The sequence below is a fragment of the Pseudophryne corroboree genome, chromosome 10 (genome assembly GCF_028390025.1).
Source record: "Pseudophryne corroboree isolate aPseCor3 chromosome 10, aPseCor3.hap2, whole genome shotgun sequence".
NCBI classification, from domain to species: domain Eukaryota; kingdom Metazoa; phylum Chordata; class Amphibia; order Anura; family Myobatrachidae; genus Pseudophryne; species Pseudophryne corroboree.
This window is the reverse complement of record NC_086453.1, coordinates 152773498-152790649: the sequence shown is the minus strand read 5'-3', so window position 1 is coordinate 152790649 and position 17152 is coordinate 152773498. Positions and strand designations below refer to the sequence as shown.

At 44.7% G+C, this 17152-nt stretch overlaps 1 protein-coding gene across 2 annotated transcripts in view; it reads left to right on the top strand.

Annotated features, from left to right (window-relative positions):
• LOC134966277 (myosin-binding protein C, fast-type-like) overlaps positions 1–17152 on the top strand; it is a 273752-nt gene that overhangs the window by 160846 nt on the left and 95754 nt on the right. For both annotated transcript variants that reach the window (XM_063942885.1, XM_063942884.1), the window contains 3 exons: positions 1845–1951; positions 5018–5047; positions 7094–7233. In XM_063942885.1, coding sequence (XP_063798955.1) covers positions 1845–1951; positions 5018–5047; positions 7094–7233 — 277 coding nt within the window. The remainder of the gene's footprint in view (positions 1–1844; positions 1952–5017; positions 5048–7093; positions 7234–17152) is intronic.

The window sequence follows — 17152 nt, the reverse complement described above, 5'->3', positions numbered from 1 at the left end:
GTACCACGTCGGCTGTGGTAGACAGCGCAGCTGCTGATCCGGATACACTGCCAGCACATATATTACATACATCTACACATGTATGTCTATATGGGGTCTATTCATATAGAAAACGAAAACATAATTGCTACTTATCACTATACATCGCATTGCTTCGATGCGATGTATAGCTGTGATAAGTAGCAATTCATGTATACTCACCCTTCCGACGATGCGCTGCGGTGTCTGGGGCTCCTGCGGTGAGGTCTTCTCCAGCGGTCCTTCCCAGCGATGCGCGGGGTACAGCGGCGGGTACCTTTGCGCATGCGCAGGGTGTTGACCTCCCGGCAGGCAGCAGTGGTTGCTGGGAGGTCAGGGGGCGGAGCCAGCGCGAGGTGCCGAGCAGCGATCAGGGAAGCATTGAGCTTCCCTTACGTCTCCGCACTACAGTTCAGGTTACGCCGTCCTGAGATGGCGAACCTGAACTCCATGGAGAAGCGGAAAGCAGAGCTTTCCTCACCTACATGAATCGCACTCACCATACAAAGGTATGGTGATGCGATTCAGGCAGAGAGCGGGGGTACCGCTGGAGAAGTCAGAGACTTCTCCACGGTAACCCGCTCTGTGAATTGCAGTAGGCAGAGAAAAGCCCTGTTTAACGCAAAACAGGGCTTTTCACTGCTGCATGAATAGACCCCTATGTGTTTAACACCTCCTACCCCCCGCTTGCACTAGGTGGTCTGCGCTGCAGAGCTTGCAGGCTCTGCGACGCTGGCTCAGATTGGTAAGAGTTCATATATAGCTACATCTAGCAAGTCTCTGTAACCAGCTCGTGCTTGAACAATAGAAGTGAAACCTCAGATTCTGGCTTTCAGTTCCACTAATGAAAAAATTATAATAATAGAATACATAAACATTATTATTATTATTATTATTATTATTATTATTATTTTTACATTAGATAATATGTTTTAATGAATGCATTTAAAAATGATTTGTTTAATTTATCTTTTTAAAACCTTTTATCTGATAACACTATCGTGGGATTTGTTTAAGGTATTGCGGCGGTACAACTAGCATTGCGTTACTTATTAAATAGGTCAATGAATCTCCTTAGATGTACAAGGTGATGTGATAGAGAAGCCTACCACCTGCCAAAGCAATATGGCTCTTCTTCCTTTCCTAATTGGGATGCTGAGTACACAAATTGTCACTCATTAAATGCTGATAAATAAGGAAAGACCTTTGATTTAATTATAGTAAAGGATTATTACTGTATAAGGTATATTGGCCCTCATTCCGAGTTGATCGGTCGCAAGGCGAATTTAGCAGAGTTACACACGCTAAGCCTACGCCTACTGGGAGTGTATCTTAGCTTCTTAAAATTGCGACCGATGTATTCGCAATATTGCGATTACAAACTACTTTGCAGTTTCTGAGTAACTTCAACCTTACTCTGCCTGTGCGATCAGTTCAGTGCTTGTCGTTCCTGGTTTGACGTCACAAACACACCCAGCGTTCGCTCAGACACTCCCCCGTTTCTCCAGCCACTCCTGCGTTTTTTCCGGAAACGGTAGCGTTTTCATCCACACGCCCATAAAACGCCGTGTTTCCGCCCAGTAACAGCCATTTCCTGTCAATCACATTACGATCGCCGGAGCGATGAAAAAGCCGTGAGTAAAAATACTATCTTCATTGTTAAATTACTTGGCGCAGTCGCAGTGCGAATATTGCGCATGCGTACTAAGCGGATTTTCATTGCGATGCGATGAAAAATACCGAGCGAACGACTCGGAATGAGGGCCATTGATGGCAATTAAAATGTTTACCAGGTTATAAAATAGGTGATACGTTTACCATTGCAGGATCCACAAGTTAGTGATTGATGATGTCAGACCAGAAGATGAAGCTGATTACACATTTGTGCCGGATGGATTTGCATTGACTCTTTCTGCCAAATTGAACTTCCTTGGTAAAGTATTTTACATCCTAAACACATGAATAACATGTAAATAAATATATTTCTTCTGTTTTATACACTAAGGAAAAGGGTACTTTCAGGTGCATTGAGAAAAATACTGTTCCCTGATACTTAATGGTGCATGGCCAAGGCATGCAGGGGCATAGCCACACCTATTTGGGTGTATTTGCATACATTCCAATGGAGTGTGAGTGGTCATGACAACTTGGAGGTGTGGCTGCAACTCCTGGACAGGATTGGGTCAACAGATAGGCATGGGACAGATGGGTCTTTTTACTAAGCCTTGGATGGAGATAAAGTACCAACCAACAAGCTCCAAACTGTCATTTTCTTTTTTAAATTCAGGCAGTAACATGGCAGTTAAACTCTGATTGGTACTTTATCTTCATACACTTTATCTTCATCCAAGCCTTAAGGCCCATACACACTTGACGATGCACACGTCGTTAACGACCGTCGTTAACAACTTCCCTTGAACTTCCCTTGTACAGCTGAGCAAACGACATGAGCACACACACTACCAAAGACCAAAGACCATTCATCGTTGAAGCATCCAAGCTGAAGAGTTTATTAAAATAATGAGCTGGGAACAGGGCTGGTGAACAGTGGCTTGGTCGTTTGTCGTCGGTCGTTCACACCATACACATTCAACGACGTCTCTGGTCGGTAACGACCATAGTGGAAATTGAGCATACATGCTCCACAGATAAGCGAGGGCAGTTAACGTCCCGTGGGGCCGCGCATCGGTGGTCATTGGATGCATACACACTTGACGATATAATGAGCGACGTCGTTGATGAAGGCTGAAATGAACGACGTCGCTCATTTTATCGTCAAGTGTGTATGGGCCTTTAGTAAATAGACCCCAGAGTACTTTGTATCCGCAACCCCCATACTGTGTACAAGACAGATTACCAATGAATACAACTCTTCTTCAGTGTCAATGTACTTTAACATTTAATTGTGTCAGTATAGTGTGTAGTTTTGTTGATCTTGGGATGTTCTTGTAATTTTCTTTATACATATGCCACCAAAAGATAGATGTACATATTCAAGGAAAACCAATGAAACAACTGTGACATTAGTTAATCCCAGTGGTGGCTCCTGTCATTAACAGGCCGGGGGCTGCCCGTGCTGCAGCTGCAGTCAGCACCGAGAATGAGGGAAAAATGAAAATAAAATAAAAACTGTGCATGCGCACAAGACCTTTTCTTAGCAGCCACTCTACAACCGCTTCTTTGTGCAACCCCTACTTCTGGCGTGTCAGCTCACGGGCATCCTGCTGGAAGCTAATCACACGCTGGACTGATAGTCCCACAGGGGGGAGGAGCCTTCTCCAGAGCCGGCCATAGGCATAGGCAAACTAGGCAATTGCCTAGGGCATTTGATATGCCTAGGGGCATCAGCAGCTTCTGCTGATTAAAATGATATGTGGCATGCCTATATTCTATGTAGCATTTCATATGCAGACACAGCCACAGTCTCACACAGAATATAGGCATGCTGCATATCATTTTAATCAGCAGAAGCTGCTTGTGTATCCTAGCCATATAGCAATGCAAATAAGATGCATTTTCATAAAAAAAAGGTGCCCGATGTTAGCATTGAGGCAATATTTATGAGGACACATCTGTCCTGAGGCAGATGTTACAGTGTTAGTGGCAGTGTGAGTGCTGTGTGCATGTGAGTGGGTTGGTTGTGCAGTAGTGTTTGGAATATGTGTAAGGAGCATTATGTGTGTCATGTAAAAATGCATTAATAATGTGCAACATATGTGTAAGGGGCACTATGTGTGTCATTATGTGTATAAGGGAATTAATAATGTGCGGCATATGTGTAACAGGGTACTACTGTATGTGTGTCATTATGTGTATAGGGGCACTAATAATGTGCAGCAAATGTGTAGGGGGCACTATGTGTGTCATTATGTGTATAAGGGCATTAATAATGTGCTGCATATGTGTAAGGGACATTATGTGTAAAAGGGCATTAATAAAGGTTGCCATAATGTGTAAGGCGCATTATGTTTATAAGGACATTAATAATGTATGTCATATGTGTAAGGGGCATTACTGTGTGGAATGTGTGTAAATGCATTACTAATGTGTGGCATTATGTGTATAAGGTGCTCTACTATGTGTAGTTGCGTATAGAAAGGGCACTACTGTGTCGTCTAATGTGAATAAAGAGCAATAGGGTGTGGTGTAATGTAAATAAGGAGCTCTACTGTGAGGAGTAACGTTTATAAGGTAAAGTGATACTACTGTGGGATGTAGTGTGAATTATGGACACTATCGCATGATCATATGTGAATAAAGTTGCAGTACTGTGTGGCGTAATTGGAATTGGAGTTATTGTGTGGCCATGCCCCTTGCCAGCAAAAACACACCCCTTTTTGGGCTGTGCGCCAAATGTGCGAACTTTTCCTATTTAAACTAAAGGGGGTACAAGGTCAGAGGCGGAACCAGCGGTGGTGCTAGAGGGCACCAGCCAAAATGTTGCCTAGGGCATCATATTGGTTAGGGCCGCCTCTGGCCTTCTCCCCTGAGACATCAGCCCTGTGTAAGTAGCAGGCAGGGCTGCCAATAGGAAGCCACTGCACTGATAACTCCTCCTCGCCAGGCATACAGGGAGACTGTCTCCTGCTCCCTGTTGTGCCAGCCCTGCATCGAAGAGAGAAGAGGAGAAGATATAGGACAGTGATCGGACTTACGGGATAGGGAGCTGGTGCGGGGGGACTGGAGCTCTCTGAGGATGGTAAAGCAGTGTCACATTTTTACTGGTGAGGGGGCTGCAGTCCCACAGCCCCTATGTAGAATCTGCCACTGGTTAATCCTGATGAAATGTGGAAAGTGGTTTAATGACTAATGGGCAAGTTTATTGCAACATTTTCCTGGAGAGTGGGAGGATCCCTCCCCAGTAGTATGCCCCTAAACCATGATTTACTATTGTTCAACAGAATTTAACACATGCAGAAAACCTCACCTCATTGCACTTACACCATGAAGTTCAGGTAATAATCTGTAAAAAATATTTTTTTCTTTTCTTTTCTGGCAGAGATCAAAGTTGAATATGTTCCACGTCAAGGTAAGGCTCTGCAAAAACAAAATGGGTACCTTGTGTATTTTATATAGTATTTCTGTTAGCATGTAAGCATGTTAAGATCATTGAACAGCCTGATGGTTAATGAAAACGGAGGAGTAACCTTTTTGGCTTTTGTCTAGAGGAGCTGATGAGGAAAACACAAAAAAAAAATTAGTTCTGAATTTATACACTAAGTGGCCTATTTATTAATATTATTTTTACAAACCCTCCCCCCATACTTACCAGTGCCAGGAGCCCGGGATTGGTGCCCCGGTGAGCACTACCAGGCACCGGGTCCTCCATGTGAGGCGCAGTTACCCCTTTGCAGTAACGTGATGTTGCAAAGCTGCAGCTCACTTTACAGCATGGGGAGTCACAACACAGCACAGAAGGAGGATCCGGTTCCCAGCAGCCTCCTGGAAGCAGCGGACTTCGGCTCCTTGGACTGGTTAGTATAAATTATTTGGGGGGAGGGCTGTTTGCGGTGCTGGGGCAGTCGCGATGGGGGCAGACCCTGGCGGCGGTGGTAGTGACAGACGGTGGCACATGCACAGCAGGACATCAGGGTATTTTTTACAAAAAATACCCCGAAGATGCTGCAGAAAGGCATCGCAAGGACAGAGCTTTCTCGCAATCTCTGTCCCTGCATGCGATAATTGATACATCAATGCAATGTACTCAATTATTGGATTGCAAGTTTGGCTGATATATGTCTGATTCAGTTGTGGACACAACTTCGATGGTGTCCAAACTGAGTGATTATTGATATTGGCATGCATCGTGGCCACAGTGAGCACATTGCAATGCAGTGAGGAATCAGTCACAGAGTGATTGACAGGTAGAGGTATGGAAGGTAACGGGGAGTGTCTGCAAAAACGCAGGTATGTCTTGACCATTTCTGGGGAGTGTCTCAGGGTGTGACTGATCTCGTACACATAAAACATGGTGCCAGCTTTGCAGCTCCCGCAGCCATTCTGCACAGCCATAGAACCATTCAGGCAGTTGATGTTCCTTGGTTGTGATGGAGTACGCAATTCACTTGTGGGCGGCTGGAACACTTGCATTGCCTCGCTGTTCCGTAACTGAAAAGAATCGCTGCTGCGTTAGCATTGTGACCGCATCTGAATCAGGCCCAGTGTTTGCAAGAAGAGGAACTGGTACAGGGGCATCTAAGAAGAGGAACTGGCACAGGGGCATCTAATTCTCTTTAAAAGGATATATCATGTCAGCATCATTTTACATACACTATGTCATGTAAAATAAAATGTCAATTTGAACATTATACTGTAGAAAATAATACACAATTTTGAGTATAGTTACAATTTTGTGGTTACAATACCCTTATTTAGACTGTAGATAATATTAGCACAAGGTTTACAGAATATAGAAGGACGCCTAAAAGAACGGCCAGATCTCTCTGTATACATCAATAAATTATTATTATTTTTTTTAATACAGGTTGAGTATCCCATATCCAAATATTCCGAAATACGGAATATTCCGAAATACGGACTTTTTTGAGTGAGAGTGAGATAGTGAAACCTTTGTTTTTTGATGGCTCAATGTACACAAACTTTGTTTAATACTCAAAGTTATTAATAATATTGTATTAAATGACCTTCAGGCTGTGTGTATAAGGTGTATATGAAACATAAATGAATTGTGTGAATGTACACACACTTTGTTTAATGCACAAAGTTATAAAAATGTTTGGCTAAAATTACCTTCAGGCTGTGTGTATAAGGTGTATATGAAACATAAATGCATTCTGTGCTTAGATTTAGGTTCCATCACCATGATATATCATTATGGTATGCAATTATTCCAAAATACGGAAAAATTCCATATCCAAAATACCTCTGGTCCCAAGCATTTTGGATAAGGGATACTCAACCTGTAAGGAATAACATAGCAGTCGATAAGCCCTTTCTTTTACATTAAATTACAGCAGTGATACAAGCGCAGTAATCAACCAAAGATTAGAAATGTTTAGTTTTTATCCCTGTATGACCAATGGAAACTACTAGACCTTTCATCTTGTTTCTCTAGAACCACCCAAAATCCACCTTGATTGTTCTGGCGGTGAGCATGTCAACACCATTATCGTTGTGGCTGGAAACAAGTTGCGTTTTGATGTTCCAATCACTGGAGAACCGGCACCAGTTGTTACTTGGTTCAAAGGAGAGAAGGCAAGTAGCTAGCAATGGACAACATTTATCATATACAGTACTAAATATGTAAGTCCAAACAGCATCTGAGCGACATGCACACAAAGGTGGCGGGAAAGACTTGGAAGTCACTTTGTTTCTCTGTTAATAGTTACTAACATTTGACTCTGGCGTGTGTGTTTGATGCATTGACAAGGAGATTTGGGAGTATAAAAATTTCACACTACGAAGTATGTACTGTAAATTACACTGTATAGAGAAGAGATGGATAACATGCTTTAGCAATAAAACAATGGTAATGCTGATATATGCATACTGAACTAAATGAATGGCTTATACGTAATTGTAGGCATCATGGCTTTTAGAAATTACCAGAAATAAATCAAATTTGTGACAATTGACAGATAAACCTTGGTGTAACCATGAGATTTATAGTAAACGTTCTAATTAACGCCACGTTTTGCAGTATTTGTTTTACGACTTGAGATCCTAAAGATACATAAATACAGTATATGTCTGATTCTTTATCAGTGCAGTGAGTGAAGGAGTTCCAGTCTTTAGGTCGACAGTAAGTAGATCGACACTGTCTAGGTCGACCACTTTTGGTCGACAGTAAGTAGGTCGACATGGTTTCTAGGTCGACAGGGACTCTAGGTTGACATGTTCTAGGTCGACATGACATAAGGTCGACATGAGTTTTTCACTTTTTTTTTTTTCATTTTTAGAGCTTTTTCAGACTTTGTGATCCATGTGGACCACATTTGGGAACGGTAACCTGTGCCGAGCTCAGCGGTAGAGGAGCGAGGCACCTTGCCCGAAGCATGGCGAGCGAAGCGAGCCATGCGAGGGAACACGGTGCACTAATTGGGGCTCCATGTCACTTTATGAAGAAAACAACACCAAAAAAATCCAAAAACTCATGTCGACCTTTCTTCATGTCGACCTAGTACATGTCGCCCTAGAAACCATGTTGACCTACTTACTGTCGACCAATAGTGGTTGACCTAGACACTGTTGACTTAAGTCTTATCTACCTAACATAGCACACCTGAGTGAAGTGCCTCATGCACCATGCCTAGCAGTCCTTCACTTGCTGCAATCCATTATACAGCATCACAGCTCCCAAATACAGCTCAATGCGCACCACATGCTTCATGATCAGTGCCATGTCCATGATTATACCACCATGCATGACTTATCTCCTATGTTAGACATATCATATTTTTTTTTGCATCTACGCATGCAGGGCCTCATTCAGCTTCAGTTGCAGTTTTGCTAAAATAGCACTCACACACTGGGGGCCGCCCAGCATGCCAATGACGCCCAGCGATGCGATCACAATACAATTGTGATCACATCGTTAATTAAGGGAACCCCACTGCCAATCCTGCCGCCATTTTCTGAGTCGCAGCGGGTGTGTGCGCAGTAGAGATGAGCGGGTTCGGTTTCTTTGAATCCGAACCCGCACGAACTTCACTTTTTTTTCCACGGGTCCGAGCGACTCGGATCTTCCCGCCTTGCTCGGTTAACCCGAGCGCGCCCGAACGTCATCATGACGCTGTCGGATTCTCGCGAGGCTCGGATTCTATCGCGAGACTCGGATTCTATATAAGGAGCCGCGCGTCGCCGCCATTTTCACTCGTGCATTGAGATTGATAGGGAGAGGACGTGTCTGGCGTCCTCTCCATTAGAATAGAGATAGATAGATTAGATAGAGAGAGATTGTGCAGAGTCGCAGACAGAGTTAGTTTACCACAGTCAGTGACCAGTGCAGTTGCTAGTTAACTTTTATTTAATATAATATATCCGTTCACTTCTCTCTGCTATATCCGTTCTCTGCCTGAAAAAAAAAACGATACACAGCACAGTCAGTCACACAGTGTGACTCAGTCTGTGTGCACTCAGCTCAGCCCAGTGTGCTGCACAGTCATCAATGTATAAATTAAAAGCTTATAATTAATTGTGGGGGAGACTGGGGAGCACTGCAGGTTGTTAGCAGGAGCCAGGAGTACAATTATATTAATTAACAGTGCACACTTTTGCTGCAGGAGTGGTGACCAGTGCCTGACCACCAGTATAGTATTGTTGTATACTACTAATATCTCTTTAAATATCAACCAGTCTATATTAGCAGCAGACACAGTACAGTGCGGTAGTTCACGGCTGTGGCTACCTCTGTGTCGGCACACGGCAGGCAGTCCGTCCGACCAGAATTGTATTATTTATTATTATATACCTACCACCTAACCGTGGTTTTTTTTTCATTCTTTATACCGTCATAGTGTCATCCTAATTGTTACGAGTATACTACTATCTCTTTATCAACCAGTGTACAGTGCGGTAGTTCACGGCTGTGGCTACCTCTGTGTCGGCACACGGCAGGCAGTCCGTCCGACCAGAATTGTATTATTTATTATTATATACCTACCACCTAACCGTGGTTTTTTTTTCATTCTTTATACCGTCATAGTGTCATCCTAATTGTTACGAGTATACTACTATCTCTTTATCAACCAGTGTACAGTGCGGTAGTTCACGGCTGTGGCTACCTCTGTGTCGGCACACGGCAGGCAGTCCGTCCGACCAGAATTGTATTATTTATTATTATATACCTACCACCTAACCGTGGTTTTTTTTTCATTCTTTATACCGTCATAGTGTCATCCTAATTGTTACGAGTATACTACTATCTCTTTATCAACCAGTGTACAGTGCGGTAGTTCACGGCTGTGGCTACCTCTGTGTCGGCACACGGCAGGCAGTCCGTCCGACCAGAATTGTATTATTTATTATTATATACCTACCACCTAACCGTGGTTTTTTTTTCATTCTTTATACCGTCATAGTGTCATCCTAATTGTTACGAGTATACTACTATCTCTTTATCAACCAGTGTACAGTGCGGTAGTTCACGGCTGTGGCTACCTCTGTGTCGGCACACGGCAGGCAGTCCGTCCGACCAGAATTGTATTATTTATTATTATATACCTACCACCTAACCGTGGTTTTTTTTTCATTCTTTATACCGTCATAGTGTCATCCTAATTGTTACGAGTATACTACTATCTCTTTATCAACCAGTGTACAGTGCGGTAGTTCACGGCTGTGGCTACCTCTGTGTCGGCACACGGCAGGCAGTCCGTCCGACCAGAATTGTATTATTTATTATTATATACCTACCACCTAACCGTGGTTTTTTTTTCATTCTTTATACCGTCATAGTGTCATCCTAATTGTTACGAGTATACTACTATCTCTTTATCAACCAGTGTACAGTGCGGTAGTTCACGGCTGTGGCTACCTCTGTGTCGGCACACGGCAGGCAGTCCGTCCGACCAGAATTGTATTATTTATTATTATATACCTACCACCTAACCGTGGTTTTTTTTTCATTCTTTATACCGTCATAGTGTCATCCTAATTGTTACGAGTATACTACTATCTCTTTATCAACCAGTGTACAGTGCGGTAGTTCACGGCTGTGGCTACCTCTGTGTCGGCAGTCGGCAGGCAGTCCGTCCATCCATAATTGTATTATTATTATAATATATACCACCTAACCGTGGTTTTTTTTTCATTCTTTATACCGTCATAGTGTCATACTAGTTGTTACGAGTATACTACTATCTCTTTATCAACCAGTGTACAGTGCGGTAGTTCACGGCTGTGGCTACCTCTGTGTCGGCAGTCGGCAGGCAGTCCGTCCATCCATAATTGTATTATTATTATAATATATACCACCTAACCGTGGTTTTTTTTTCATTCTTTATACCGTCGTCATAGTGTCATACTAGTTGTTACGAGTATACTACTATCTCTTTATCAACCAGTGTACAGTGCGGTAGTTCACGGCTGTGGCTACCTCTGTGTCGGCAGTCGGCAGGCAGTCCGTCCATCCATAATTGTATTATTATTATAATATATACCACCTAACCGTGGTTTTTTTTTCATTCTTTATACCGTCGTCATAGTGTCATACTAGTTGTTACGAGTATACTACTATCTCTTTATCAACCAGTGTACAGTGCGGTAGTTCACGGCTGTGGCTACCTCTGTGTCGGCAGTCGGCAGGCAGTCCGTCCATCCATAATTGTATTATTATTATAATATATACCACCTAACCGTGGTTTTTTTTTCATTCTTTATACCGTCGTCATAGTGTCATACTAGTTGTTACGAGTATACTACTATCTCTTTATCAACCAGTGTACAGTGCGGTAGTTCACGGCTGTGGCTACCTCTGTGTCGGCAGTCGGCAGGCAGTCCGTCCATCCATAATTGTATTATTATTATAATATATACCACCTAACCGTGGTTTTTTTTTCATTCTTTATACCGTCGTCATAGTGTCATACTAGTTGTTACGAGTATACTACTATCTCTTTATCAACCAGTGTACAGTGCGGTAGTTCACGGCTGTGGCTACCTCTGTGTCGGCAGTCGGCAGGCAGTCCGTCCATCCATAATTGTATTATTATTATAATATATACCACCTAACCGTGGTTTTTTTATACCACCTAACCGTGGCAGTCCGTCCATAATTGTATACTAGTATCCAATCCATCCATCTCCATTGTTTACCTGAGGTGCCTTTTAGTTCTGCCTATAAAATATGGAGAACAAAAAAGTTGAGGTTCCAAAATTAGGGAAAGATCAAGATCCACTTCCACCTCGTGCTGAAGCTGCTGCCACTAGTCATGGCCGAGACGATGAAATGCCAGCAACGTCGTCTGCCAAGGCCGATGCCCAATGTCATAGTACAGAGCATGTCAAATCCAAAACACCAAATATCAGAAAAAAAAGGACTCCAAAACCTAAAATAAAATTGTCGGAGGAGAAGCGTAAACTTGCCAATATGCCATTTACCACACGGAGTGGCAAGGAACGGCTGAGGCCCTGGCCTATGTTCATGGCTAGTGGTTCAGCTTCACATGAGGATGGAAGCACTCAGCCTCTCGCTAGAAAACTGAAAAGACTCAAGCTGGCAAAAGCACCGCAAAGAACTGTGCGTTCTTTGAAATCCCAAATCCACAAGGAGAGTCCAATTGTGTCGTTTGCGATGCCTGACCTTCCCAACACTGGACGTGAAGAGCATGCGCCTTCCACTATTTGCATGCCCCCTGCAAGTGCTGGAAGGAGCACCCGCAGTCCAGTTCCTGATAGTCAGATTGAAGATGTCAGTGTTGAAGTACACCAGGATGAGGAGGATATGGGTGTTGCTGGCGCTGGGGAGGAAATTGACCAGGAGGATTCTGATGGTGAGGTGGTTTGTTTAAGTCAGGCACCCGGGGAGACACCTGTTGTCCGTGGGAGGAATATGGCCGTTGACATGCCAGGTGAAAATACCAAAAAAATCAGCTCTTCGGTGTGGAGGTATTTCACCAGAAATGCGGACAACAGGTGTCAAGCCGTGTGTTCCCTTTGTCAAGCTGTAATAAGTAGGGGTAAGGACGTTAACCACCTCGGAACATCCTCCCTTATACGTCACCTGCAGCGCATTCATAATAAGTCAGTGACAAGTTCAAAAACTTTGGGTGACAGCGGAAGCAGTCCACTGACCAGTAAATCCCTTCCTCTTGTAACCAAGCTCACGCAAACCACCCCACCAACTCCCTCAGTGTCAATTTCCTCCTTCCCCAGGAATGCCAATAGTCCTGCAGGCCATGTCACTGGCAAGTCTGACGAGTCCTCTCCTGCCTGGGATTCCTCCGATGCATCCTTGCGTGTAACGCCTACTGCTGCTGGCGCTGCTGTTGTTGCCGCTGGGAGTCGATGGTCATCCCAGAGGGGAAGTCGTAAGCCCACTTGTACTACTTCCAGTAAGCAATTGACTGTTCAACAGTCCTTTGCGAGGAAGATGAAATATCACAGCAGTCATCCTACTGCAAAGCGGATAACTGAGGCCTTGGCATCCTGGGTGGTGAGAAACGTGGTTCCGGTATCCATCATTACTGCAGAGCCAACTAGAGACTTGTTGGAGGTACTGTGTCCCCGGTACCAAATACCATCTAGGTTCCATTTCTCTAGGCAGGCGATACCGAAAATGTACACAGACCTCAGAAAAAGAGTCACCAGTGTCCTAAAAAATGCAGCTGTACCCAATGTCCACTTAACCACGGACATGTGGACAAGTGGAGCAGGGCAGGGTCAGGACTATATGACTGTGACAGCCCACTGGGTAGATGTATGGACTCCCGCCGCAAGAACAGCAGCGGCGGCACCAGTAGCAGCATCTCGCAAACGCCAACTCTTTCCTAGGCAGGCTACGCTTTGTATCACCGCTTTCCAGAATACGCACACAGCTGAAAACCTCTTACGGCAACTGAGGAAGATCATCGCGGAATGGCTTACCCCGATTGGACTCTCCTGTGGATTTGTGGCATCGGACAACGCCAGCAATATTGTGTGTGCATTAAATCTGGGCCAATTCCAGCACGTCCCATGTTTTGCACATACCTTGAATTTGGTGGTGCAGAATTTTTTAAAAAACGACAGGGGCGTGCAAGAGATGCTGTCGGTGGCCAGAAGAATTGCGGGACACTTTCGGCGTACAGGCACCACGTACAGAAAACTGGAGCACCACCAAAAACTACTGAACCTGCCCTGCCATCATCTGAAGCAAGAAGTGGTAACGAGGTGGAATTCAACCCTCTATATGCTTCAGAGGTTGGAGGAGCAGCAAAAGGCCATTCAAGCCTATACAATTGAGCACGATATAGTAGGTGGAATGCACCTGTCTCAAGTGCAGTGGAGAATGATTTCAACGTTGTGCAAGGTTCTGATGCCCTTTGAACTTGCCACACGTGAAGTCAGTTCAGACACTGCCAGCCTGAGTCAGGTCATTCCCCTCATCAGGCTTTTGCAGAAGAAGCTGGAGGCATTGAAGGAGGAGCTAACACGGAGCGATTCCGCTAGGCATGTGGGACTTGTGGATGCAGCCCTTAATTCGCTTAACAAGGATTCACGGGTGGTCAATCTGTTGAAATCAGAGCACTACATTTTGGCCACCGTGCTCGATCCTAGATTTAAAGCCTACCTTGGATCTCTCTTTCCGGCAGACACAGGTCTGCTGGGGTTGAAAGACCTGCTGGTGACAAAATTGTCAAGTCAAGCGGAACGCGACCTGTCAACATCTCCTCCTTCACATTCTCCCGCAACTGGGGGTGCGAGGAAAAGGCTCAGAATTCCGAGCCCACCCGCTGGCGGTGATGCAGGGCAGTCTGGAGCGACTGCTGATGCTGACATCTGGTCCGGACTGAAGGACCTGACAACGATTACGGACATGTCGTCTACTGTCACTGCATATGATTCTCTCAACATTGATAGAATGGTGGAGGATTATATGAGTGACCGCATCCAAGTAGGCACGTCACACAGTCCGTACTTATACTGGCAGGAAAAAGAGGCAATTTGGAGGCCCTTGCACAAACTGGCTTTATTCTACCTAAGTTGCCCTCCCACAAGTGTGTACTCCGAAAGAGTGTTTAGTGCCGCCGCTCACCTTGTCAGCAATCGGCGTACGAGGTTACATCCAGAAAATGTGGAGAAGATGATGTTCATTAAAATGAATTATAATCAATTCCTCCGCGGAGACATTGACCAGCAGCAATTGCCTCCACAAAGTACACAGGGAGCTGAGATGGTGGATTCCAGTGGGGACGAATTGATAATCTGTGAGGAGGGGGATGTACACGGTGATATATCGGAGGGTGAAGATGAGGTGGACATCTTGCCTCTGTAGAGCCAGTTTGTGCAAGGAGAGATTAATTGCTTCTTTTTTGGGGGGGGTCCAAACCAACCCGTCATATCAGTCACAGTCGTGTGGCAGACCCTGTCACTGAAATGATGGGTTGGTTAAAGTGTGCATGTCCTGTTTTGTTTATACAACATAAGGGTGGGTGGGAGGGCCCAAGGATAATTCCATCTTGCACCTCTTTTTTCTTTTCTTTTTCTTTGCATCATGTGCTGATTGGGGAGGGTTTTTTGGAAGGGACATCCTGCGTGACACTGCAGTGCCACTCCTAGATGGGCCCGGTGTTTGTGTCGGCCACTAGGGTCGCTAATCTTACTCACACAGCTACCTCATTGCGCCTCTTTTTTTCTTTGCGTCATGTGCTGTTTGGGGAGGGTTTTTTGGAAGGGACATCCTGCGTGACACTGCAGTGCCACTCCTAGATGTGCCCGGTGTTTGTGTCGGCCACTAGGGTCGCTAATCTTACTCACACAGTCAGCTACCTCATTGCGCCTCTTTTTTTCTTTGCGTCATGTGCTGTTTGGGGAGGGTTTTTTGGAAGGGCCATCCTGCGTGACACTGCAGTGCCACTCCTAGATGGGCCCGGTGTTTGTGTCGGCCACTAGGGTCGCTTATCTTACTCACACAGCGACCTCGGTGCAAATTTTAGGACTAAAAATAATATTGTGAGGTGTGATGTGTTCAGAATAGGCTGAAAATGAGTGTAAATTATGTTTTTTGAGGTTAATAATACTTTGGGATCAAAATTACCCCCAAATTCTATGATTTAAGCTGTTTTTTAGGGTTTTTTTAAAAAAACACCCGAATCCAAAACACACCCGAATCCGACAAAAAAAATTCGGTGAGGTTTTGCCAAAACGCGGTCGAACCCAAAACACGGCCGCGGAACCGAACCCAAAACCAAAACACAAAACCCGAAAAATTTCCGGCGCTCATCTCTAGTGCGCAGTACCCGGAAAACCAACAGCGATGCTTTCTGAATGAGTGCCACAGGACATGAACATTTCTGAAAACCCCTATGGTGCATGTGTTACACAGAGTGTATTCACAAAGGTGCTATTGCAATCATTTTAGATGGTATCAGAAAAGTTGCAGAAAAGTGATGGGTGTTCGTAGACAGTGATGATGAGATGGCTAGTAGTACATGCAAAAAATGGTCCTTTCAGTGGGTGCATTATGGCAGGCATGTCAATGCAAGTGGCTGCTTTCACAGCCGCAAACAGAAACTGCACCTGCCATAGGGCTGAAAGAAGCTTTAATGAGGCGACCAATGTGGCATATAAAAATCAACCACTCGGTATTACAGCATGCACAGATGCAAAAAGTGGGCATCCATGCACATTAGGCCACATCGATATACACAAGGGGGGTCATTCTGAGTTGTTTGCTAGCTGTTTTCGGGCGCAGCACAGCGATTAGGCAAAAAAGCGGTATTTCTATGCATGTGTATGCGACGCAATGCGCATGCGCGACGTACTTTCACAACAGCCGAAGGTCTAGCGAAGCTTTTCAGTCGCACTGCTGGCCGCAGAGTGATTGACATGAAGTGGGCGTTTCTGGGAGGTAACTGACCGTTTTCGGGGAGTGTATGGGAAAACGCAGGCATGTCAGATACAAACGCAGGCATGCCTGTGGAAATGCAGGCGTGGCTGGCCGAACGCAGGGCGTGTTCGTGATGTCAAAACTAGTGATGTGCACCGGACATTTTTCGGGTTTTGTGTTTTGGTTTTGGATTCGGTTCCGCGGCCGTGTTTTGGATTCGGACGCGTTTTGGCAAAACCTCCCTGAAAATTTTTTGTCGGATTCGGGTGTGTTTTGGATTCGGGTGTTTTTACAAAAAACCCTCAAAAACAGCTTAAATCATAGAATTTGGGGGTCATTGTGATCCCACAGTATTATTAACCTCAATAACCATAATTTCCACTCATTTCCAGTCTATTCTGAACACCTCACACCTCACAATATTATTTTTAGTCCTAAAATTTGCACCAAGGTCGCTGGATGACTAAGCTAAGCGACCCAAGTGGCCGACACAAACACCTAGCCCATCTAGGAGTGGAACTGCAGTGTCAGACAGGATGGCAGATTAAAAAAATTGTCCCCAAACAGCACATGATGTAAAGAAAAAAAGAGGTGCAATGAGGTAGCTGTGTGACTAAGCTAAGCGACCCAAGTGGCCGACACAAA